General features: G+C 46.5%; 1 protein-coding gene across 1 annotated transcript; it reads right to left on the bottom strand.

The window, feature by feature from the left end:
* Positions 1 to 563: 563 nt before the first annotated feature.
* Positions 564 to 23966, bottom strand: Ak3 (adenylate kinase 3). Its single transcript, XM_087908009.1, has 5 exons — positions 23708 to 23966; positions 16681 to 16800; positions 8604 to 8776; positions 7294 to 7412; positions 564 to 4076 (listed from the first exon to the last, which is right to left on the bottom strand). Exons 1-5 carry the CDS (start codon positions 23856 to 23858, stop codon positions 3956 to 3958), a joined length of 684 nt encoding a protein of 227 aa, XP_087764135.1. The 5' UTR covers positions 23859 to 23966; the 3' UTR covers positions 564 to 3955.
* Positions 23967 to 24930: the final 964 nt, after the last annotated feature.

Raw genomic sequence — 24930 nt, 5'->3', positions numbered from 1 at the left:
CTTGCCTAGGGTGCATGAAGCCCTCGATTGTATCCCCAGCACCACATAAACTGGGCATGGTGTCACATACCTGTGGCCCTCGGCCCTGCTAGGAGGTGAGGACATGAGGGCTTATGCTTTTCCTCAGCTGCATTGCAAGTTCAAGGCCTGCCTGTGGCTACATGAGACTGTCTTAGAAGGAGAGCGAGGAACAAATAGCTGTAACTCCATTTACCCTGTGAACTGTCATTCCGTTGCTGATAACGGAGAAAACACTGATTAGAATTACTGCTCTGAGAGTCTCTTAATTATACCATCTGTGGTTCTTTCAAAATTTTGCCCAAGGAGCTTATAGTATCCTATAATTTCTCTTCAGAAATACTAGGCTTTTTTTCAGACGAGCATTCATATTATCATTTTTAAAGTGAGTAAGGGCTGTTGGAATGGCTCACTTGAGTAAAGGTTTTTGCTGCCAAGCCCGAGTACCTGAGTTGAGTATCTGGGACTAAATGGTGGCAGGAGAACCAATTCCTTAGTTTCATCAGACTGTCATACATGCACAGGAGAACACATATGCACACAAATATTGTAAATTTTAAGTTTATTTTTAAAACTTTTTTTTTAATTTAAGTGAATTAACATGCTTCCCAATGAGCACACATATCTCCATTACTAAGTGGTTTTCATGACAGTGTAATATAGGCAAGGTGATTCTCAAGTTAATCCTGGGGTATTTCAGAAAAAAAAAAACCTTACTATTCTCAGAGCAAGTCAGATGTCAGTTCTTAAATTGATGTGGGAAAAGGTGGTACTTGTCCAGGTTGGGGTTGGGTTTCCCATTTCCATTTTCCAGCATACCATTCATTTAGCCAGAAGACCCTTAGATCCTGCAGCCTTCAGTACCCACGTGTGTGGGTATGCTTGTACTACTTCATAGGTTGTCCAGGAAGCCGGTTCACCTGGTATGTTTTTGCGACACTTGGAATCCCCTGAGGAAATAGGAAGCTGCTGGGCCAGTCTGCACTTGGCATGACATGACACTATTTGGTGCTGTATATAGAAAAACTTACGGTTTTTAGAGACCTTTAAAAACGGGCTAAAGGGATGAGTTTTTGGTTAAGAGCACTTGCTTTTGCAGAGGGCCAGTTTGACTCCCAACACCCATGTCTGGTGGTTCACAAGCTCCTGTGACTCCAGTTTGAGAAGATCTGATGTCCTCTTGTAGCCTCTGCAGGTACCCGCACACATGCGCACATACACACTAAATGAAACCTTTAAGAAAATACTGCAGGAGAATGCCACAGATTCAGAAACCTTACTGGCTTTTACCAGCGCTTTTGAGCCCAGTTAGACTATTCTGTAAAAAAAAAAAAAATAATAGTCCTAACTTAAGATTGAAAATCTTTAGGTGCTAGCTGTAGTTATTAATGAAGAGATTTTGAAAATGAGAAAACACAGTGCTCTTGCCCAGGGTATTCAGCTCCATGGCTGTTCCATGTGGCACAAAAATAAAAGCTTGCACTGGTCATCACAGCACTTTCAGCAGGATGTATTCAGGAATGGTTTTTTATGTGTATGGGTGTTTGCCTGTATATGTGTTTGTGCAACGTGTGTGCGTGATGCCCTTGCAGGCCAGAAGAGGGCATTGGATGCCCTGAAACTGGAGTTAGAGATGTTATGATCTTCCATGTGGATGCTGGGAATCAAACTCAGGTCCTCTGTTAGAGTAGCCGTTGTACCTAACTGCTGAGCCATTTGTCCATCCCCAGCAATGATAGCTTTATCAGTTGTCTGACATTAACCTATCCGGCAGAAAACTGGTCTTTGTCTGTTCTAATAGAAGCCACACGGTTCCCAAATGGATGTACATACAAAATCTTGGTTGTTCTGGTCAAAGGAAGAAAAAGGTTGTCACTTCATGTTCTCCAACCTCTTGACCTCAGCATCTCCAGTGTCATGGAAGCTAGTGTGACTGCATTAGTATAGCAGGAGATAATGTCATAAAATGCATTATGTGAAGACCGGTTTATTAGAAAGAAGCCAGTGAGAAGCCACAGCAGCAGACAGGAGCAGGGTTGGGGGTCGAGCAGCCAAGGGCAACATCACAGTGCTGAAATCACCACGTGTAACAGAACCTGCTGATCAGTCCTAAGTTAGAGAAGTTCACAACATTGTTAGAACCCAGTTAACCAACATTCAGATAAGGCATATAGAAACACAAAAGACAAGATGCTTGTTGTAATCCTATTTAAAGGCATGTCCATTTTGAAAGTTCAACAGTGAAATTTAAAAATCAAAAGATTCCTTCCCCACTCCCAGATGTATAAGAACCACTTGCTAGCATTTGTACTTAAAGTTTCTGAAATAAAATTGGCCAAAGTTTCAAAGTCTTGTACAAGGGCTTGATTCTTTGATTTAGCACCAAGTAAAATACAGAGTACATCTTCCTCGAAGGTCGAGTTGTTTTTCTTCCATTTCTCATATCTTACATTTGGCCACAATATGTAAGGACATGTCTTTGCCCCACTAAGGAATCTGAAGTGGCTGAAGTTTTAAAATGGTTTCTCAGGCTTGGTTTAGTGGTATATTCCTGTAATTTAAGCACTCAGGAGGTTGAAACAAGAGGATCATGAACATGAAGCCAGCTTGGACTACATCATTTCAAGCTAGCCTGTGCTACATAGTGAGACCCTGTCTCAAAAACTAAGGGCTGGGGCCAGGTGTCCATACCTTTAATCCCAACACTTCAAAGGCAGAGACAGGCGGATCTCTATGAGTTTGAAGCCAGCCTTGTCTACATAGTTCTGCGACAGCCAGAACTACGTAATGAGATCCTGTCTCAAAAAAAAAAAAAAAAAAAAAGACGAAGGGCTGGAGGTATGGCAGTGGTAGGGTGCTCGCCCAGCATACAAGGCTGAGTTGGAGCCACAGTGCTGCAGGTGGAAGAGGAGGCTGCTTAGATGTTCCCAGTGAAGTCGGGTGACAACTGGTAGCACTTGAGAGGCTGAGACAAGAGGCTCTTGAAATCAAGGACCTTGATAGCGATATACATGTCCTTGAGGGAACTCAGTTATGGGGCCTTTTAACCCCTGCTGCAAATGCCTTTTGTTGCTGTATGTGGTGGCTAGTTAGTTGATCGGTCGTCTTTCTGTCAAGGGGCTGTCCCCAGCATACCACATCTACTTAAGTGGCAAACTGCCGTGGGTGTTCTCTTACCCTCTCTCTTTATATCACTGCTCATCAAGGCAGACAGTCCATTTGTATGAAAGAGAGAAGCTGACAGGTAGGTCCTAAAACAGCCTGAGTGACGTGCGAGATTGTCGTTTGCCAGTGCAAACTTTAGTCAACACATAACATCCCTTGATTCATGCATGTTTGGAAAAGAAAACAAGCCAAGCCATATCGAAGTCACATTTAACTGCCATGGCTGCATCTTTACAGCAAACTGGAAACTAGTAAATGGAGGGCACTGCAGGGTAGCCTGTGCCCTTGCTTTTTCTGCAAAGGCAGCAGAGTTTGCATCTGGCAACATCTGTAAATAAAGCCAGTTGCTTGCTTTCTGGAATCTATAGACAGTCTCCCCAAATACCACATCCCATGGGGCTAGAAGACATTTTGGGAGGGGTTGGTGATGTGTAATTTTTTTTAAACTTTTTCAGAAAAACATGAAAATGATCAGCCGCTGACTTAACGGGGGGTGGACAATTACCAGTTGCTCTCTTTTGATTTTCTTTTTTGAGTTTCAGCATCTCTGATGTTTTCTAATTGCACATCCACAGAAGACAACTAGATTAAACACACGAGGTTATTTTAACAGATCAGCCTTAGTGTCTGACTCATTTGGCACGGCCTTAGTAACATCCAAAAGAAAGTCATTAGGAGTAAGTCATAATTTTCAGAGAAGTCTCAGGAAAAGAGCTTCGAAAACAGGCGAGGCGAGGAGGCCCCGCTTCACCCTGCTAATTAACTGCCCTCCTCAGGGAGTAACGGAGGCTTTCTGGGTAGTTTCTGGAACTTTCGTCTGTAGGAAAGAATATACATGGGGCCAGATCTTGTTCGTTTCCGTTCCAGAGAATGTTTCCAGGACCCCCTTCTTCCTAAAGATGAGAAACAAAATAGGTAAGTAGATAGGTAATGAGATTTTTCAGAGGAATTTGTAAAATTCATGTGAATTTAGAAGTCTATGAGGTTAGGTCTCTGACCCGGGAGAAGGAACTTGGCTGGGCATAGCAAAATCTAGATTCTAGTTCGGGTTTTGTCCTCTGGCATCAGGGAAGGGGCTCTTTAAAAAGATGTCAGCTGTCAGACTGGCCTGGATGGCTAGGTAAGCCTATATGCTACTTGCAGATGCCTTCTGGGAAGGGACTCGGCCTCAATCCTCAGGTTGGCAGGTTAGAAACGGTCGTCGGCCACCAGGACATCATCCCAGCATTCAGTACCGCTTTGCCCACTGAAGTCTGAAACTTTTCTAACAGTCCTCATGCCTCCTTTCTACCAAGTTCCTTTCCCTTCTATTCTACCTTCTTGAATCTTCCTCTTGGTAGAGTTCCCTGTGTATCCCTGTGTGTCTGGCTTGTCATGATGACACACCGGCCATCAAAGAGTGACTTTACTCCAGAGTTGAGTAGGGGAGAGAGAGGATGAAGTGTGGGCTCAGAATCCTGGGGTTTGCTTCTCGCACCGCACGGACCACCGTAAGCTTCTGAACTCCCGGACCCACACACATTTCTGGGTGTGCACACTGGCTGCCGGGACACCCAAGAGCAGATGAATAACATGGTCTGTTGCTTTCCAGAAACGGCTGCCATAGCTGTGTGGCTGATCTCACTAGGCTGTCGTTGGGGCAAAAGGACAACTCACATTTGTCGTGGTTAACTTAAATAACGGCAGCTGTTTTCCGGTTGAAAACGTCTACTACAGAAAAACTGATACAAAGGGAGTATCTACACAGGAGAAGCCCTTACGCGTCTATATTCTCGGGCAGGTAGAGCACTCAGAGCAAGCTTTGAACGGGAAAGCTTCCTGGAGACACGTCAGTATCAGCTGCAGTGCCAGGAGTGACGTATTACCGAGGCAGAACTGCAGGCACCCATTCCCTCCTACGCTGTACTGTGTGTGAACATTTGCCGTTGTAATTTCTCTGTAATGAGAGGGAACCGGCTACAAAAACCAGTCTTCCCAAGAGTAAGAACACCGCATTTCTAGGCAGATGAGCGTTCCCCGGGAATAAGGAGAGTGCAAGCCGTAAGTCTGCGCTTTGATCTTAGGCAGAAAAGCGTGAATTTAAGTCAAGAAGCATTAGGAGCCCAGAAAGAAAGACCCCCAAGTCACTAATTTCTGTAGTGTTCCCCAACCTCCACCTTGTATCAGAACTACTCCCTCCAGGCATTCCTCCACCCGGCCTCTTGGGAGTATTACTGTCTGCCCAGGCACAAGGTGTTCTTTATTGTGAGTCCTACGGACAGTCAAATGGCGCACACTCAGTACACGAGGCTCAAGTGAGACTGCTCCCACACCCTCTCTTCGACAATGCATGGCTGAAGCTAATCGCCATCAATCATACTTTAGCTGGGGTGGGAGGAGGGAGATGGTTCTTTTCTGCTGAGTCAGCAGAGCTGGCAGGAGCTGGGCTAAAGTCAGAAGACACTACAGCCACCTGGACTGAAGCCAGCACAGGGAATGAAGCTGGAAGGGCCGAGTTTTGATGGCATTCCTTAAGCCCCTGAGCCGGCCATCTGTATTGGGACTTCTTGGGTATAGGACTAACACCCCCCCCACCCTGGTTTGCATAAGCCAGGGTGGGGATGATTTCTGATGATAAGCCGTGTTGTATCTCATTGCACAATACATGGTATTTGCACACTTTTCCTGTCTTTCCATACAAGGTGACTTACTAGGAGGCTTGTAGGAACTGAGTCTAATTGTCTGCTTAGACAAGGGCCTGGCGCAGTGCCAGCAGAGTCCTCAACAGTGACTGATTCCATAGCTGAGGACCGCTCTAAGTCTCTATAACAGTTCTCTCGCTCCAGGCCCCTTCATAAGAGTTCTGTAAAGCGGGTATTTAATACTGGCTGACCGTAAACATGGAGTCAGTGGCGCAGAGGAGAAACACCTTACCAGGGATATAGAGCCAGGCTCAGTATACAAACACAAGCTTAAAGTAATTGCTGCTGTAAAAAGGGAATCGCCAACTCTCATAATTTCACCCTCCGGAAATTAGCTGTCAGAAATCCCGAGACTGGTTCCGGTTTCCCTGCATACTTATGTGGCAGTAATGTAGCAGCAGTGGCCACCACAGTAGCAGCTAATGTATGTCCCGTGCTTCCTGTGCATCCGGGACAGTGTGATGAGGCCTACACATGAACTCATTTTCAAGCCTCTAACCTCATCCACATTTTGCGGAAGAGAAACCAGTCAGAACTTAAGCGAGAGGTGAGGGCCATGTTAACTGAATAGCGAGCTGGGCTTTGAACTTGGGCCTTCTGACTCTGGGGTCTATGCTCTTACTGCAGCAGCATGTACTGCTTTGGCCCCGAATCATTAGCAGGACGCAGAGAAAGCAAAGAGCAGCACTCATCCCCGGAAGAAGGAAGGAAGGGCTGAGGAAGGAGGCCAGGCTGCTTCTTGGCCTGCGACGGGTAATTCTCATATTCCGTGTGTGATACTGACTTCCTCGAAGAACAGATAAAAACATGTAAGCGGGAGCTTTCCAATACTGTTGACCACAGATGATTCTGACAGTTGGCGGCCATTTGATATGCTGTGCTTAAGTGGCCTCTCTTGGCATGCTTGGTGGGCTCTACTGGGCTCATTGCCCCAGCACTGGTTCCAGCCCTCCACTACATGGCAGAATGTGGACTGAAATGAACCTCCAAACCTTGGATGTGAACTAGCCTGTGTCAACCCTCCGAAGCCCCATTACTGATTCTGGAGCTGGAAATAACCCAGGCTAGCACAGTAAGAAAGAGGTTTCCTGACCAGTGGCTATAGTGTTTCATCTGAGTGATGCTTGGAGCTTTCGTTCACTAAATAAAGGTTTGCTCCTTAGCCCTTCGGGAAAGAGGAAGGCGTGGCCTTTCTGGGAAAAACCAGCAACCATGCAGGAGGGACAAAGCAAGTCAGTACACAGAAGCAGGTGAAACTAAGAGAATATGGCAAAACAGAGGAAAGCTGGAGACTGAGGCCCCGCCCACTCTGTGACAGCTGCCTAGAAATCTCTTCATTGCTTAAGCCAACTGGGACTGGGGCTTCAGCTGTAACGTATGGAAAATCAAAACTGATTGTATGAGAGAAGTTGAAAAAGCAAGAACTCACTGGTAATACTGCAGGACTGGCTCCGTCTGGGCTTCATATGCCTTTAGTCTCTTGATCACCGTCTCAGGTTTGTCGTCCTCGCGCTGAATCAGAGGCTCTCCTGTCAGGTCGTCAATGCCCTAAGACAGCGTTGGTAAGACGTCAGCTCAGCAATACGGTATCTCTGAGCAGACAGCCTCTGTAGTCTAGCCAATCACAAAAATGGGCTAACGTTTTAGTAAACAGGATCCAAACTAGAGGCAGGTGTTTGCAGCTGTGAGAAGCCCGAGGGTGCTGTACGGTTTGGATGTGGAAGCCCTTCTCTATCCTTGGGCCCAGGTTCTCAAGTCTTGGTTCCCAGGTGTGGGCTCTGGGAGGTGGGAGAAATTCCAGCTATAAGCCAGTGTTGCAATCCCCACTGCCTCTGCCCTTCTCTCACACCCTGGCACGGACTAAGAAAATCCATGTTTTGGTTTTTGTTTTTGTTTTTTTTTTCCGGTGTCAGGTTTCTCATTGCTGTAACTAACACCTGAGAAAAACAAGCAGAAGGGACGAACTGTTTATCTGGGCACATAGTTTCAGAGGGTTCAGATCTGGGCTGCTTGCCTGCTTGGACTTCAGAACATCACGGTGTGTGTGTGTGTGTCTGTGTGTCTATATGTGTGTATGTCTGCATATAAGTGTGTGCGTGTGTGTGTCTGTGTCTCTGTGTGTCTATATGTGTGTGTCTGCATATACATGTGTATGTGTCTGTCTCTGTGTGTCTGCATATATGTCTGTGCATGTGTATGTGTGTCTGTGTGTGTGTCTGCATATACATGTGTGCATGTGTGTATGTCTGTCTCTGTGTGTGTCTATGTCTCTGTGTGTCTATGTGTGTGTGTGTCTGCATATACATGTATGCATGTGTGTGTGTCTGTGTCTGTGTGTCTATATGTGTATATCTGCATGTGTGTGTGTGTACATGTGTGTGTATGTGGCTTCCTTCATAGGATGCACAAGAAGCAGAGAGGGGGAAGGGACACGGATCAGGCATGATCTGTGAGGCAATGCCCCAGTGACCTACTTCTTCCGGGTGTGCTCCACCTCAAAACTTACACCACCAGTTGGGGACCAAGCAGTCAACACAGTGAGTCTATAGGGGACATTGAGTGGGTAGCCGACCTGCTGCCGAGGAACGCATCTTTACTACCAAGTTTGAGTGCACTAGACTCATCAAGTAATGCCCTACAGTAGTCCTGCTCGGTCCAGGCTTACAGAGGCTATGCCTGCTAGGGTAGGAGAACTCGGGGACAGTCTGCTGTATGTCAGCCCCCGCTGCAGTTACTCACCACAGTTTTGGGAGGGTTGAATTCAATGTTGTACACGCGGCCACTGGCAGGATGAATCCAGCGAGCAGTGAGGCGTTGTTTAATGACCTCAAAGGGCACGTTGAGGTTGATGACTGTGTCTATCTGGTAAGCTTTATCCAGGGCTTCTGCCTGTGGAAGCGTCCTTGGAAAACCTTTAGATGAGGAGAGGGGAGGGGGAGACAAGAAAGAAAAAGTACTAGTTGGGCAAACTGCATCCAAGGAATGAAACCAGGCAGGTCGGCCAGAACTGTAACACAACTGTGACTGAATTGTGTGGTGTCTGCTTGACTGTAGCGTGCAGGTTCTGAGTGTGTCCGTGAGGGCGTTTCTGCGTAACACAGCGCATTGCCCTTCCGGGTGCGTAAGCCTCGATGAAACAGCTGGAAGCCGGTGCAGAGAAAAGTAATAGAGAACTGGCTGCCTGCCACCGTGCTTACCAGCCACACAGGATCCGTCAGGTGTGACAGCACGCCGGTAATCCCAGCTCTTGGGGAGTGGAGGCAAGGGGATCTGGAGTTCAAAGTCTTGGCTACATGAACTCTGTCTTAAAAGCAAACAAGCACTTGCTGCTGTTGTAAAGGACCCAGGTTCAGTCCCCAGAACCTACATGGCAGCTCAAAACTGTCCATGACTCCAGCCGTAGGGGTTCGGATTTTAGTTTCTGGCCTCCATGGGCACCAGGCATGCACATGGTACACATACATAACATGCAAGCATAATACTCTCAAATGATCTTAAATGAAACAAGTGTAAGTCACCATGGTTCTCTAAACAAAACAAAACAAAACAGAAATTTAAAAAAGCAAAAGACCTCCAAAATAAAAACAAAAAAACAAAAAACCAGCCAAACACAAAGTACTCTCCTCCAGTGGCTCACACCACCTTATAACTCCAGCTCCAAAGAATCTGACAGCTTCAGGCTAACAACAACAACACACACACACACACACACACACACACACACCTTTAAAAATAAGACAGAAATGGAGAGAGGAAGGCAGAGAGGAAGGCTGAATTCTAAATTCAAGGCCAGCCTGGTCTACACAGTGAACTCCAAGCTAACCAGGGCTACACTGTGAGACTATCTTAAGAAAGAGAGAGAGAGAGAGAGAGAGAGAGAAAGGAAGGAAGGAAGAAAGGAAAAAAGAAGAAAAAGATTTATCTTCACTCAAAATCTCAGAAGGCTGTGTTTGGAATATGACAGAAAGCAAACAGAGGGGCAAACCCTGACATAAGAAACAATTTTTGTAGTCTGAACAACCCTGTTGCAGACATGTAGATCCAGTGATGTCAGAAAGTGTCCAGTTTGGAACTTGGGGTGTTCAGGAATGCTCAGCTGGTAGTCCACACAGCTGAAAGCACAAAACTCTGAAATAGGAAACATGTGGCCTCAGGCATTTGAAAAACGGGATATGCAGCCAGTGCAGCTAAAATAGTTTAAACAACGTGGTTCAAAAATACGGAGAGAGCAACTAGAACTGATTATTGAGTCCCAGAATAGACACAAGTACATTGGGGAATTTAAAATAGTATTCTGATCCCAAGTGTTTCACTTTACAATGTTATGACGAGGAACATTCTGTCCAGAACACATGGGGAAGCTAAGATTGATGGGAATAATAAATTCCCCAAAGGTGACAAAGGCTAAAATGCATATGCAATGATTTGTGAGAGCTAAAAACATATCTTGCTGATGCTGGGACATGGAAAATTTTGCTTATGACTTAGTCCTTCCTTACACTGTCATAAAACAACTGTTGAGGAATCTGGATCGAGGGAAAACAGCCTCCAAAGAAAGCTAAGGGCAAGAAGTTCAACCCGTAACACTTTATAAAGCCCCAAGCTGGAAAAAAGAAAAAACAAACAAGCATTTACTATAAAATTTTTAATGAAGAAAGTCATCCTGAGAGAAGCAATTGTAATATCTTTAATGAGACTAATAGAGTATAGTAGCTTATTCCACAGAAGGCTTTCAGATGCCGACATCCGACATCCGTATGTTAAAGGTTTTATAGGGACCATTTCTCTCAACTGCCCTAATGCCCCTAAGAGAGATGCTGTTGTTATCACCACTTGACAGATGAGGAAGCTGTTAGGCAGTGGCAATCACGTGTGAACACAAGCAGTCTATCTAAGGTAACACCTGTACCTGTAACCAAGGAGCCGACACTGAAAAGAGTCTCAACAAAAATACCCCTCTGTTGACCTGAGCTTCATTTCAGTGTCCACCCTGCTGCTCTTGTGAAGGGCCCAGGATCGATTCCCATCACCCACACAGCACCCACAACCACCTGAAACTCCACTGCCAGGAGCTCGGACACCCTCTTTGGCTTCCATGGACACCGTACACTTGTGGTGCACAAACATGTGTGCAGGCCAAGCACTCTACACAGATTTTTAGATGTTTATCTTCAGTAACTGGAATAAAACAACCATAAAAGACCTGACTCAAAATACCCAGAGACGGGGAAGAAACCTAAGGCCATGCTTTGCTGCGTCGTCCCAAACAGTGAGAACCTGGCTGCAACACAAGTAGTCCTCAAGGAAGGAATTAAAGTATAATATGTATGCTAAATGCAAGAAAATGCATCTTTTAGCCCACTGAGGCAAACCTGTCCATTGTAGTTTACTTCAGTTGAAATGCAAATTGCAAACGTTGGTTTATGTGCGTATTAGCCAGGATTCTCTAGAGGAACAGACTTATAGAATGAGTACATATATGTGGATTTATTAAAACGGCTTACAGGCTGTTGTCCAGCTAGTCCAACAATGGTTGTCTACCAATAGAAAGTTCGAGAATCCAATAGTTGTTCAGTTCATGAAGCTGGGTGTCTTAGCTGGTCTTCGGTAGGCTCTAAAGCCCGTGAAGGAATGGACTTGGCAGCAAGACCTACAGCCAGCAGGCAGAGAGAGCAAGCTTCCCTCTCGCATGGCCTCTATACAGGCTGCCAGCAGAGGGCGTGGCACAGATTAAAGGTGGATCATCCCATCTCAGAAGATCTGGATTAAAAGTGTAACTTCCCGCCTCAGAAGATCCAGTTTAAAAATGAGTCTTCACACTTCAAATGAATTAAGGGAAAAAAACATCCTCACAGGTGTACCCAGCCACTTGGGTTGTAGTTCATTCCAGGTGTCATCAAGGTGACGACCAAGAACAACCATCGCAAGGCCACCCCTTGTCAACTTGACACAAAATTGTATCTCTTTATTGCATGCTTACTTTCCAAATGAAAACAACCAGTCACAATAATGCCTACCTATCCCATGTACAATCACAAACACATTATATATTTAACCAGGTCATAACTATGCCTAACATAACTCTCCCTTGTACAACTACAAATGTATTATACATGTACTATAAGTGACAACAGGAGGGACACTCTTAGTATCTCAGAACTTAAATATAATAACCACTGATACTCTCTTAATTGATATCACATTAGAAAGAAATGGCAGGACGAGAACACAAGTCTCTGCACAATCGCATTCTTAATAAAATATAACAGAAACATTCATGTCAATTATAATCCTCGTGTCTGCAACTTAGTTGGTATTCATAACTACCTTTCTCTAACACCAATTCTGCATTTCCTCCGCCTTCAGCAAGTACCTCAGTGGGTCTTGGTTCATTTCCTGGAGGAGTGACCCATACCTTCCTTGCTGAAGGGTCTGTGCCCTTTATCACAAGACATGGTAGCACCAAGAGATGCCCTAAAGGATCTCCTGCCCTACACATAATCCTTCTTACTTTCATTGTGCAGAGGCAATCCAATTCCCCTCGGTAATCTGGATCAACCACTCCTCCTAACACTGTTATTCCTCTCTTAGTCTGTCGGCTTGAGGGCATCAGAAGCCCAGAGTGGCCACAGGGATGCCTGAGCTTCCAGCTCAATGGAAAGTTTGCTGTATCTCCTCGCAGAAGTACCCTCAACCCGCTCTGGATCCAAAACTTCTAGGTCATCAGAACTTAAGGTCACGAGAACAGGAAGCAAAATCTTCCTAGTGGGTCACTGGGGGGGACAGTGAGCGAAACTATTCCGTGTTCCTGTCTTAGCTTCTATTGCTGGGAGGGGACACCACGTCCACAGCAACTCCTATAAAGGAAAGCATTTAACGGTGTGGTTTACGGTTCGGAGCTTTAGTCCGTTACCATGGTGGGACATGGCGGCATACAGGCAAACATGGTGCTGGAGAAGGAGCTGAGAATTTTACCTCTTGATCTAAAGATAACAGGAAGTGATCTGTCTCACTGGGCATGGCTTGAGCATATATGAAACCTCAGAGCCCACCTCCACAGTGACACACTTCCTCTAACAAGGCCACACCTCCTAATAGTACCACTCCCTTTGGGGGCCATATTCTTTCACCCCTTGATTCCTGGGCCCATGGATCCTGGCTATGGGAGAAATAGTATCATAGACTGGGCACTGATTCAAAGCATACACTGTCTTCTGGAGAACCCTGCCCCAGCCCTCCAGGCTGCTGTCACCTAACTGGTGCAGTTACTATGTCTGCAAAAGGCTATTCCATCTTTCTGTCAGGCATGGTAGGGAACATGGTAAGACCAGTGGATTCCATGATCACGGGCCCGCTGTCACACTTCTCTAGCTGTGAATGAGTCCCTTGGTCAGAAGCAACACTGTGTGCAATACCATGCCAATGGCTCAGGCATTCTGGAAGTTCATGGATGGTGGTTTTGACAAAAGCATTACATGCAGGAAAGGCAAGTCTATAACCAGAACAAGTACCTGCTCCAGGAAGAACAAAATGTTGTCCTTTCCACAAGGAAGCAGTTCAGTGTAGTCAACCTGTCACCAGGTCTGGTCACCCCTGGGAATAGTGCCATATCTGGGACTCTGTTAGTCTCTGTTGTGGGCAGATCTGGCCCACAGTACCAGTTGTAGCCAGGGCAGTCTTGGTGAGTTGTAGTCCATGTTGCTGAGACCACGTATAACCTTCATCTCTGCCACCATGGCCACTTTATGTGTGACTGGGCAATGACAGGGAAGGTGTGACAAAGAGGCTGACTGTCCACAGAATGGGTCATCCTATATATGAGGTTACTGAGCTCCTCCTCTGCCGAAGTCATCTTTTGGTGAGCATTTACACAGGACACCAGTATCTTCACATCCTTCCTCCATTGGCAGAGATCTCTCCACATACATCTTCCCCCAGACGTCTTTCTCATCAATCTTCCAATCACGCTCTTTCCAGGTCCCTGACCATCCAGCCAACCCATTGGCTACAGCCCATAAATCAGTGAACAGTCACATGTTTGGCCACCCCTTCCAAATAAAATGTATGACCATGTGCACCGCTGCCCTAAGTTCTGCCTGCTGTGATGATTTCCCTTTGGCAGTATCTTTCAGGGTTGCCCCAGAAAAGAGTTGTAAGAAGTGGTGCCGGTGCTGGGCAGTGGTGGCGCACACCTTTAATCCCAGCACTAGGAAGGCAGAGGCAGGCAGATCGCTAGGAGTTCGAGGCCAGCCTGGTCTACAAGAACTAGTTCCAGGACAGGCACTAAACCTTGTCTCAAAAAAAAAAAAAGAAAGAAAGAAAAAAAGACAAAAGAAGAAAGAAAGAAAAACGGGGGTGGGGAGTGGTACTGGCATAATGTACAGAATCAAGTCAGGCCCCAGTCTTCTCTTCCTCAGCCAACCAATCACAGGGAGCACCACATGAGGCTGCAGGTGCATGCTTGGCGGCAGATGGCATTGTAATGGGAGTAGAAACCATAGGCAACTTCTCCATGTAACTTGTTTGTGCCTTCAGGACCTACTCAGACCTGGTCACATATATACCGCTTCCATCTGATAATGGATCGCTGCTATGCACACCCTACTTTCTGACTTGCTGGGTCAGATAACACCCAGCCCACGATGGGCAGCTCAGGTCAAATGGTAACTTGGTAGCCCAGTGTCAAGTGTTCAATTTCCACTAAAGCCCAATAGCAAGCCAAGAGCTGTCTCTCAAAGGGAGAACAGTTGTCAGTAAATGATGGTAGAACCTTGCTCCAAAATCCCGAAGGTATCTTCTATGATTCATCTATCAGGGCACCTGCCAAAGGCTCCAAACAGCATCCCTATCTGCCACTAACACCTCAAGTACCATCAGGTCTGCTGGATCATATGATAAACCAGCCTGCACAGCAGCCTGGACCTGTTGAAGAGCCTTCTCCTGCTCCAGGGCCCACATAAAGCTAGAAGCTTTCTGAGTCACTCGGTATATGGGCCAGAGTAACACACCCAAGTAGGGAATGTTCTGTCTCCTGAATCCAAATGGGCCCACTAAATGTTGTGCTTTGTTCTTGGTGGTGGGAGGGGCCAGGTGCAATAACTTATCCTTCACCGTAGAAGGAATATCTCTGCATGCTCCATACCACTGGACTCCTAAGAATTTCACTGAGGTAGAAGACCCTTGAATCTTGGTTGGATTTATTTCCCATCCCCTGGTATACACATATGTGACCAACAAGTTCAAAGTGGTTGCTACCTTCTGCTCACTTGGTCCAATGAGCACAATGTCATCAATATAGCGCACCAGTGTGATATTTTGTGGAAGAGACATATGATCAAGATACCTTCTAAGTTATGATACAGGGCTGGAGAGTTCACATACCCTTGAGGTAAAACTGTAAAGGCACGGGTACTACTGGCCTCAGCAAATTCCTTCTAGGAGCCCTTAGGAACAGGTACCAGGAAAAAGGCAGTTGCTAGATCAGCAGCTGCATACGGTGTACCAAAAGATGTGTTGATCTGCTTAGGTAAGGACACCACATCTGTTACAACAGTTGCAGTTGGAGTCACTATTGATGGAGTTTTTGATAGTCCACTGTCATTCTCTATGTCCATCTGTCTTCTGCACTGGCCAGATAGAAGAATTAAAGGGAGATGTGGTAGGAACCTCCACCCCTGCACCCTTCAAGTTCTTGATGGTGGCACTAACATCTGCAGTTCCTCCAGGGATGTGATGCTATTTCCCCTGGCAGAGGCAACTCTAAAGACTTCGTTTACCCTTTCTGACCAGAATATTCCTCAGTCCACAGGTGGGAACCAATGTGAGAATTCTGTTAACTTCTAAGTACGTGTGTCCCAATTATAAATTCTGGAACCGGGGAAATAACCACAGGATCAATTCAGGAACCCACTGGACCTACTGTGAGTTGGACATCAGTCAAAACCCCATTAATCACCTCACCTCCATAAGCCCCTTATGAAGCCCCTAGAAGAGCCGTTAGCATATCCCTTGCAAGATGGCTTTAGAACTTGGATCTTGAAGGCAAGTGTCCCATGTTTAAAGGCCTGTCTTCTGTGTCCTTCCTATACCCGAAAGCAGAGTATACAAGCCACCCTGCCCTGAGACTCTGCCAGGACTCTGGCTGGGAAAAGTCTACTGCGTAATACAAGTCGCTCTTCAGTCTAACTGGCTTTTGCGCAGATCCTTTCTAAGCACAAAATATTCTCAGCTGGGTATGGTGCTGCATGCCTGGAATTGTGAGGCAGGAGGTTCACAAGTTCAAGGCCAGCCTGGAGTACATCATAAGACCTTGTCTCAAAAAGGCAAACAACAGAAGTTTGAAAAGTCAAAAGATATTCTTTCGCGTGGGGAAGGAACTAAAGTCGCATCGAAAGCAGACTAGAAAGCATGCGGCTCACGCTCTCTTTCCTTTCAAGTAAAGAACCAGACCCCTGGGCTTGGGATATCGCTCAGCTGGTAGCATGCCGGCCTAGCATGCAGGCAGCCCTGAGTTCGATCACCGCGCCACATACACAAGCTTGACCACCCATTCCTATAACCCTAGCAACTGGGAGCAAAGACAAGAGGATCAAAAGTGTGGTTCATCCTTAGCTACATAGAAACCTGGAGGCCAGTGAGGGATACAGAAGACTTTGTCTCAAAACAAGTTAATCAGTTCACTAATTAAATTTTAAAATTAGACAAAAGGTGACTGGCTGCCCTCCTGATGATGGTCCCTAGTCCCAGGTGTTCATTCTGCCGGAACTCATTACTTCAGGAGGCAGAGATACTCTGGGCCCTGCGTATTTGCACTTACCATCCAGCAGCCAGCTACATTGGGTGAGGTTTTTCAGCTCGTGAAGGGCCAGCCGCGTCATGACATCATCTGGGATGAGCTTCCCTTGGTCAATGAAAGTCTTGGCCAACACACCAATTTCTACAGCAGAGGGAAAAGCCAGTAAGTGTATTTGCTTTATCCTATTCCAGATCTCAGGAATTCATTTTCTACAGGATACTTCCAGACGTCAGGCCCGTGAGACAGGGCATTATCAACAGCTTCTCTGCTACAAGCAGAGGTTATGCTTCACACATTGGCACACACCTGTAGTACCAACAGGAAGGAGGATGCCGAGATCAAGGCCAGCCCCAGGTACGTACGCGGGCTTAAAGCCAGTTTGTGCTACAGAGTGCCCTGTCTCAAAACAAGCAAACCAAAAGGAAGCAAAGACATTCGGATTGCCCCCAGTTCAGCCCCAGTCCAGTTCCACAGGTCTGGCGGTGGCACATCGCTTGCCTAGCATGCACATGGTCCTTGCTGTCTGCCCTCACCCTTCCTCTTCCCTTCCCCACTTGCCCTCTTCCCTCCGGTACACCCCTAGCGGGAGAGTAACAAACCCCAGCCCTCTCCTAGCTTCAGCAGAAGCTTCTTGCTCCTTCTTTTGATAGATCATCGGACTCTCCACCAGGTTTTGGATGTGGCTTATCCAAAATAAGCAAATCAGAAGATACAGATATGTGTTAGGGTAGCCAGACACTCATGAGCCAGAACTCAATATAAAGTCTGGTGCCCAGAGAAACACTGCTGAAAGATGAATCTTTGAGAGGTGTTTGGGTCCGGAGCCCACCCTCATGAAGAGATGACGATGCTGGGTGAGTTCTCTGGGAGTGGGTCCTGGGCAAGTGCTCACGTGGTCTCCTTCTTCTTCAAGCACCCGCTCGCCCTTCCGCTCACCTGCATGGGATAACCCAGCACAGCCTTTGCCAGCTGCAGCCACCAGATTGGCACCTCCGATCCAGTAAACTGAAGCCACCTGTCTAATCCTGCTATGGACTGAGCAGTCCCAAGTCCATATACTGAAATCCTAACCTAAACCCTACTGTGACTATATTTACACCATATTTACCTTTAAGATGGTAACTGAGGTTGAATGAGGTCATAGGGGTTGGGCCTCAATCTGAGAGAGACTGTAAACACTGAGGGGGAGACAGTGGGATTCCTGGGCCCAGAAGAAAGGCCACAAAGTGAGAAGGCTGGTTACCTGCCAGAACAGCAAGCCATGCTGGAAACCAGCCCTTCTAGAGTCTTGATCTTGGACCTCTAGGCTCTGCCATCTGAGCCACCAGTCTGTGGTGTGCTATTACGGCAGCGTCGGTGACTAATACACACATCTGTGTGCCCGCCTGACCCCAAACCCACACCCTGGCTGTGAGCACCTTCAGTGACATAAATCCCCACACTCCGTACGCATGCCTAATGGACCCGCAGCTCACTGGGTAGATGGATCGGTATGTGGGCACAGACGAGGGTGAGGATTCTTCTGAGTTTCTAGCTACGGTGTTTTATTAAATAATTAATCTATGAATTCAGGCAGTGTGTTGTGGGGAACGAATGACAGCAAAATACAATAACACATATACATGAGCGCATCAACAGGAAACTTTATTTTGAATATGAAAAATGAAAAAAAAATTGAACAGTTTACAATCCTAAACCAATGTCTCTTTTTAAAGATTGCTCTGAATTACTTAGATACAAAATAATGGGGAAAAGGAAGCTAATTCAAAAATCAACTAAACAAAACATAAAACATCCATATAATACAATAAAAAGTAACCAAGTCCTAATATTATAGCATGAAGGGATCTTTAAAAGCCCAAGTCAAGCTGGGCAGTGATGGTGCACGCCTTTGATCCCAGCACTCGGGAGGCAGAGGCAGGCAGATCTCTGTGAGTTCGAGGCCAGCCTGGCAGCTTGGTCTACAAGAGCTAGTTCCAGGACAGGCTCCAAAGCTACACAGAGAAACCCAAACCAAAAAAAACCAAAAAAAAAAAAAAAAGCCCAGATCAGGCTGTCATAGAGTTGGCTGGGTATGGGTACAGTACATCCTGAGTTTCAGCTACCCAGGAGGCTGAGATAAGAAGGTCACTTAAACACAGAGTTCATATATCTAGCCTGGGTAACACAGTGAGACAGTCTCAAAACAGCAGGCACAGCTCAGAGGTCAAAGAAGCTTGCCATTGAGCCTTGCACCCTGAGTTGGATTCCTGGACCCACATGACAGAGAGTGACAGTCCACCCACCCCCATGTTGTCCTCTGACCTCCACATACCTACCATGGCACACATATATACAAGTACACTACATTCTAAGTAAAATAAATACAATTAAGAAAAATAATATGCTAAGTGCAAGAAGCCAGAAAGAAAAGCCCACAGACACCATTTCATTTCTGGGACGTGTCCCAAACATGAGATTTGAAAGATAGAGTCGTGTTGCCAGAAGCTTGGGTGGGGTGGGTGGGGATGGGAGTGACTCATAGGTATAAGGGATTTTTTTGTAGGTAATAAAAATGTTCTGAAACCTGTTGTGGTGACAGCCAACTCTATGACATACTAAGGGCACTGGATTTTACATGCACATGTTTTAAATGTTGAAGTTACATGGCAGTGATACATACAGACACTTTAAATGCTGAAGCTGGGTGGCAGTGAATCAGCTCACCGAGCCAATGCTGGGGCGGGTGTGAAACACTCCTGGAAAGTTCACTGTTACACGTTATGGACCCTGTACTCCCACTCACAGAAAACCAAAACACTAACGAAGACAGGTTAGCGCCAAGTCACGTGTGCATGAAATACCTTACAAGGCTCTCCTCACTAAATACTCGTTCAGATGTTTTTTGTTTTGTCTTGGAATGCCAAACCATGTAAATGTAGTGACTATTACAAATTCCCATTATAAAAATAACCTGTTCTACCTTCGATTTAAGTCTAGTTATGCACAGTATGCTTCAAGAGCCTACACAACGATGCTTGGCCATGTGGACACTTGGGGGCCTGAGATTATCTACTGAGTTAGAGTCTCCCAACATACAGATGATAGCAAATGAGCTTTAAAGGGTCAGCCCTCTAGCCCGGCACCAGAGACGAAGCAGCCATCAGTGAGCCAGGCCAGACTCTGCCACTCACAGACTCGATGTCTTACCTTACAATGCCTGCCACATCTGAATCATTACTGTTTCCTTTAAGCCACACACGTTTTTAAATCAGCTAAAATGTTCACAGCAATAAGTTCTTTTCTGCAAATACACCTTGAAATAAATAAATAAATAAGTCTATCTAAAATGACTTTATGAACCTCCATTTGGGAAGGACTGCATTGTGAGCCTGGGTTTCCACCCGGGGACCCCAGAAAAGGCTGCTTATTTTCACTTGGGGTTAGTTCACGAATGGGAATCTCATCCTTGTCTTGGCCCTGTACTAATGGATTCCCGTATCCTAGCAACCTAGATACGTGGTGCTGCCCAGGTGAGTACAGAAAGGCTGTTTATCACTGAGGGAATTCTTCAACCTCTGTGGCATTCAGTTTTCTCAGGAAAGGAATGAGAGGATTACGGCAATGGAGTAAGTCTCAGCCTCAAACCTTCTGAGTCCGCTGTCCTGGCTGGTGCGCTAGGGTCTCACCAGGTCACCTTGTGTTTCCGGAGCCATGACTGTCTCTCTTGAGCCGTTGTTCTCACACGCACCTTTTGTTTTAATGAATGCTAGCACAGTGCGAATTTAAATCTAACAGAGCTGAGGAAGGTGTCTAGGTCCGAAAATGGGTAAGGGTGAAGCGATTACTAATGGAAGGACCAGACCCTCCCACCGCCACCAAACGCATTTCAGATTGTATAGTCGGATGTTACAAAGCAGCACTTCCGTGAAATGATGGCGAGTTCCTAGAAATGCCACCCTGGGAATTTACTCAAAGGAAAGTAAGCAAAGCTGCAGCCAGCTGCTCAGGTACCCGGCGGTCTTTATTACATCAGAAAATGGCTAACAACACAGATGTCCAGTCAACAGGGGTCTGGAGACCCCGCTCCGGGGCACAGTGATAGCTTAGCATGCAGATTCAGTTTCTGGCACCGGAAAAAAAAAATTCAATAGCTAATAACAGGAGCAAAGTTTAAATTAATTGTGCAATCTTCCTGAAATTAAGTCTGAGACTTGATACTGTATAAACATACTCACAACAAATGAGAACACAAAGCATCTGATAACAACTGTCCCGCTGCACACAAATACAAGAAGAAAAGAAGGAGAATACAAGAGCACACCACAGGGCCCGTCCATCATGTCTCCTGGGGAGGCCAACTTACAGGGTGTCAGTTTCCTCTTCTGAATTCTCAGGCCCTTTTACATTTATTTTTTTTTAAAGATTACTTCTCCTTTGGTTGTGCCTGTGGGAAATATTCAATCCTTTCACAAATATTTACTGGGAATATATCCTCAGTCCTGACCTACAGAACCTGCTGGATACCACCATTCAGTGAATGCTCTGTATAACAAAGTATTAACTATTAACATCTGTGAAAACAGTCTCATGTCACCTCCTGAGCTCTGTCTTCTATTCTGGCTAAGGAGTTGCTCATACTTCTTTGCAGAGCAGTGACCCAGCCATCTCAGAACCTGCCAGTTTTGGATTTCAGAAATTAGCTAGATGAGCCAGACTCCGGGAAACTCCGAGAGGCCTGGCCTGGGCTTCCCACTGAGATCTGTAACTTTTCCCAACTGAACAGAGACCAAGCCCCATGTGTACCTTGAACTTTGACCTGCAAAGACTTCTCTCACAAACCTTAATTCTTCCAGCTGAGTCTGGTGAGTCCGCAATCCCCACACTCATGAAATTGAGGCAGGAGGATTGCTACAAGTTCAAGACAAGCCAGAGCTACTGTATGGGACCCTGTCAAAAGAAACAAAAAACAAAAAAAAAAACCCATCTACTTCTGATAATGAATCTTCAAGGTTTTAAGAAAGTATTTGTCCTTCTGTGTCTTTAAAAAGAAAAAAAACTGCCCATTAAAACTACAGAATGAGGTGCTGAACATCTCTGTGCCCTTCTTCCACGTTATAGAGTCGCGATACCTGAGTCTTACAGGTAAAGTGAAGCAAGAAGTGTTGTTTCTTTACTCAAATACCCTTTCATATTATATATGTGTGTATACATCATATACTACAAAAACAGATATACATTATATATGTATTATATTGTACATTATTATAATATATGTATATATTTTTATTTTATGCGTATTGGTGTTCTGCCTGCATGTATGTCTCTGTGACGGTGTCAGATCTTGGAGTTAGACAGTTGTGGGCTGTCATGTGGGTGCTGGGAACTGAACCCAGGTCCACTGGGAGAACACTGAGACATCTCTCCAGCCCTCAAATTCCCTTTCATTTACTCTTAAAATGGTCTGTGTTTTCCTAGTCAGTGAGCACTCTTTGCCACCCAGTCAAGTGAGCGCTGAGTCAGCCTGCAGATCATTCCCCAAAGTCTTCTGCTGTACTTTGGATAGCAGCAAACCAACCAGGCAGTCTCCAGGACTCAGGACTGTTTGCCCTAAATAAAACTGCAATCTGTTGCACTAAGAACATTTAGCAAGAGTCAAACAACCTTTTGATAAAGTTTAATTCACTGCAACCTTTATTATTTCTTAAGGTCAACATTAGAAGAGAGTGAAAACAGGGCCCAGGGGTGCTGAGGAGTCAACCAAAGAAACTGAAAACAGTGGGGTGATTTTTTTTTCTCCCCCAGTTGAATGTCGGTGTCTTTTAAACAAAAACAACAACAACAAAAAGCTGCCTTTCCAGGAAATTAGTTATAGACTCATGGGGTTGGGGGGAGAGCTTAAGTAAATTTACCATGGCTAAAAAACGTGGCTAACCAAACAGGGTAATGGGCATATGGGAGGTCAGACTAGATCAGAGTGTGAAACCACGGAGGCTGAGTAAATCTATGGTAACATGATACACAGAGGGTATACACATGTGCTTGACATAAAAAGACACTTCCAAAAGGAAATGCATTGTTTCTCTCTGAAGAACAGGGTAGGGGCAGGACTAAGGGGAAGCTTTGCTTTTTACTTTCTTCCTTTCTGTCTCCCCTTCTCTCCAGGACCTTTGCTTACTTCTTCCATTTTTTTTCTTTCACCTTGAACAGGTACTATTTCTATGTAAATAAGTTCAAATGAATTTAAAAATAGGCAATAGTACTGAATTGAAGGTCAATGCTAGCGTGAAGAAAACATCTGGAGTTAACTTTTAAAAGCAGCCTGCGTCAGTTAGTTGGCTGGAAATTGTAATCCCAGCTCTCACTAGAGAGGCTGAGGCAGGAGGATCTCAAGTTTAAGTTAAAGCTGACCTTGGCTACGTCAAATGAAGTCTCAAAAAAATTAAAATGCGTTCCTAAAATAGAATTTACCACAAACCCATCCATTGTAAAGAGCAGCTTGTTGACTAGATTTGTGCTGAGTTGGAAGAATTTGGCAAGAGAAACACAACAATTGTTTATGTAACCATGCACCGGGATAACTTTCGTGCCTAAGAAATGTCTGGGGGCATCAAAATCTAAGCCAACTTTGTGACTGCCAAGAGAATAAGTAATACTTGACCTTGGAGAGAGAAAGGTCAGAACTACAAGATCCCACGAAGTTTACCAAGGGCGGGAGGGGAGGGGGGGAAGGGTAGAAAAGAAAGCTAACCCTGACAGAGGGAAGCAAAGCCTGCCTTCCGTGTACACGTGGAGAGCGGGGTTCAGTTCCTCGGTCTGGACCCCTGCTGTTGCTGCCAGCCGGGTCGGCTGTGTGCCTAGAACAAAGCCGAGGGCTTTCCTTCGGTCTTTGAACTTCCTAGTCCCACCCCCACCCCCGTAATTTACCCGAAGCTACCCACTGAGGCCAGAGGCTCTTTCCCCAGGCGAGGTCGGGAGCGCTGCACCCGCATCGCAGGACCCTCGATCCCTTCCCGCAAAGCCCCTCCGGGACGATCGCACGCTGCCAGCCCTCGGTCTCAGCTCCCACCTGTGCCCTGCAGCATGTTCTGGCGGAGCAGGTCCCCGCTGGAGAGGTGCTTCAGCTCGAAGTGTTTGGTGATGCGCGACGACACGGTGCCCTTGCCGGAGCCCGGGGCCCCCATGATCACGGCGCGCAGCAGCCTCCCCGATGCCCCCATGGTGACGGACGGTGGACCGAGCTGCGCAGACGCCGAGCAGCGGCCTGGCCTGCGCACTCACAGGCTCAGCGGCCCCAGCTAGTTGGCAGCTGCGAGCGGGCGGTGGCCAGGGCGCCCGGCTCTCCCGGAAGTGAGCGCTGGCCACCGGGGCCGCCCCGCCTGCTGCTGCACCGCCCCTCGCGCCCCTGCACCCCACTCCCCTCGGCTCCACCCCGCGCCTCTCGGGCCAGACCCCTCTTGCCCTGTGCTGCCTGGTCCCAGCCTGTAGGCTGCGCTTGACTGCATTCTCCCCAGTGGGCAACTTCTGAGCGCCCTCTCCCGCCCGCGCCACTTCTAATTCTAGTCTCCCCTTGGCACCTCTGGGTGGCTAGATTTCATTTTCTCTGTGTGCATTTTTTTAACCCTTAGTCAGGCCATGCCCTGCTCAGTCCCAACAGGAAGCAAGGTGCCCCGTTTTGTATCTCCTCTGCTCCCCTGGCTTCCTAGAACCGTTCCCCACCCCACCCCCCCACATACACACACCTTTTCATGGCAATCCTCCCTCACCTCCTCCCTCCCTTCACCCCACTTCTTTCTCCTCCCAGAGATGACCTTGAACCCTTGTCCTCAGCAAACAAAGTACGGGTGGTGAAAGGTGTGTCTTATCTCCCAGAACCACTTTCAGAACCAAAAGTAACTGCTACTCTGGTTACTTCGCAGAGGTCAAAAGTACTAGTTCCTTCAGAAGTGTGTTCATTTCAGGAGTATTTACCCAGTACCTACTGTTTGCCACCGTTCTTAAGGGCCTCCCAGAAGACTGTGCCGAACAAAACTGAGTTTCGGCTGTTGGCGTTTTTTAAAACCCCGGTGGCCAAGCAAATGAGTGAGACCACTGAAAAGAGTGCTGTGCAGAGAAAACAAAACAAAACAAAACAGAACAAAAAAACAGCAGGTGGTGGCGGCACTGTCTTTAATCCCTAGGGAGGCAGCTGCAGAGGCAGGCAGATCTCTGTGAGTTCGAGGCCAGCTTGGTCTATAGCAGTCCAGGACAGCCAGGACAACACAATGAAACCCTGTCATGAAAGCAACAGCA

The sequence above is a fragment of the Myodes glareolus genome, chromosome 7 (genome assembly GCF_982192425.1).
Source record: "Myodes glareolus chromosome 7, mMyoGla1.1, whole genome shotgun sequence".
Taxonomy (NCBI): Eukaryota; Metazoa; Chordata; class Mammalia; order Rodentia; family Cricetidae; genus Myodes; species Myodes glareolus.
This window is presented reverse-complemented; position numbering and strand designations above follow the sequence as displayed.

Bases quoted from the DNA above. Each gene is read 5' to 3' on its own strand.
- Ak3 (XM_087908009.1), bottom strand. From the start codon at position 23,858: ATGGGGGCATCGGGGAGGCTGCTGCGCGCCGTGATCATGGGGGCCCCG. The intron at 16,801-23,707 runs GTGGGAGCTGAG...CCTCTGCTGTAG, and splicing joins GAACATGCTGCAGGGCACAG to AAATTGGTGTGTTGGCCAAG. The intron at 7,413-8,603 runs GTGAGTAACTGC...ACGCTGTCTTAG, and splicing joins TCAACCCTCCCAAAACTGTG to GGCATTGACGACCTGACAGG.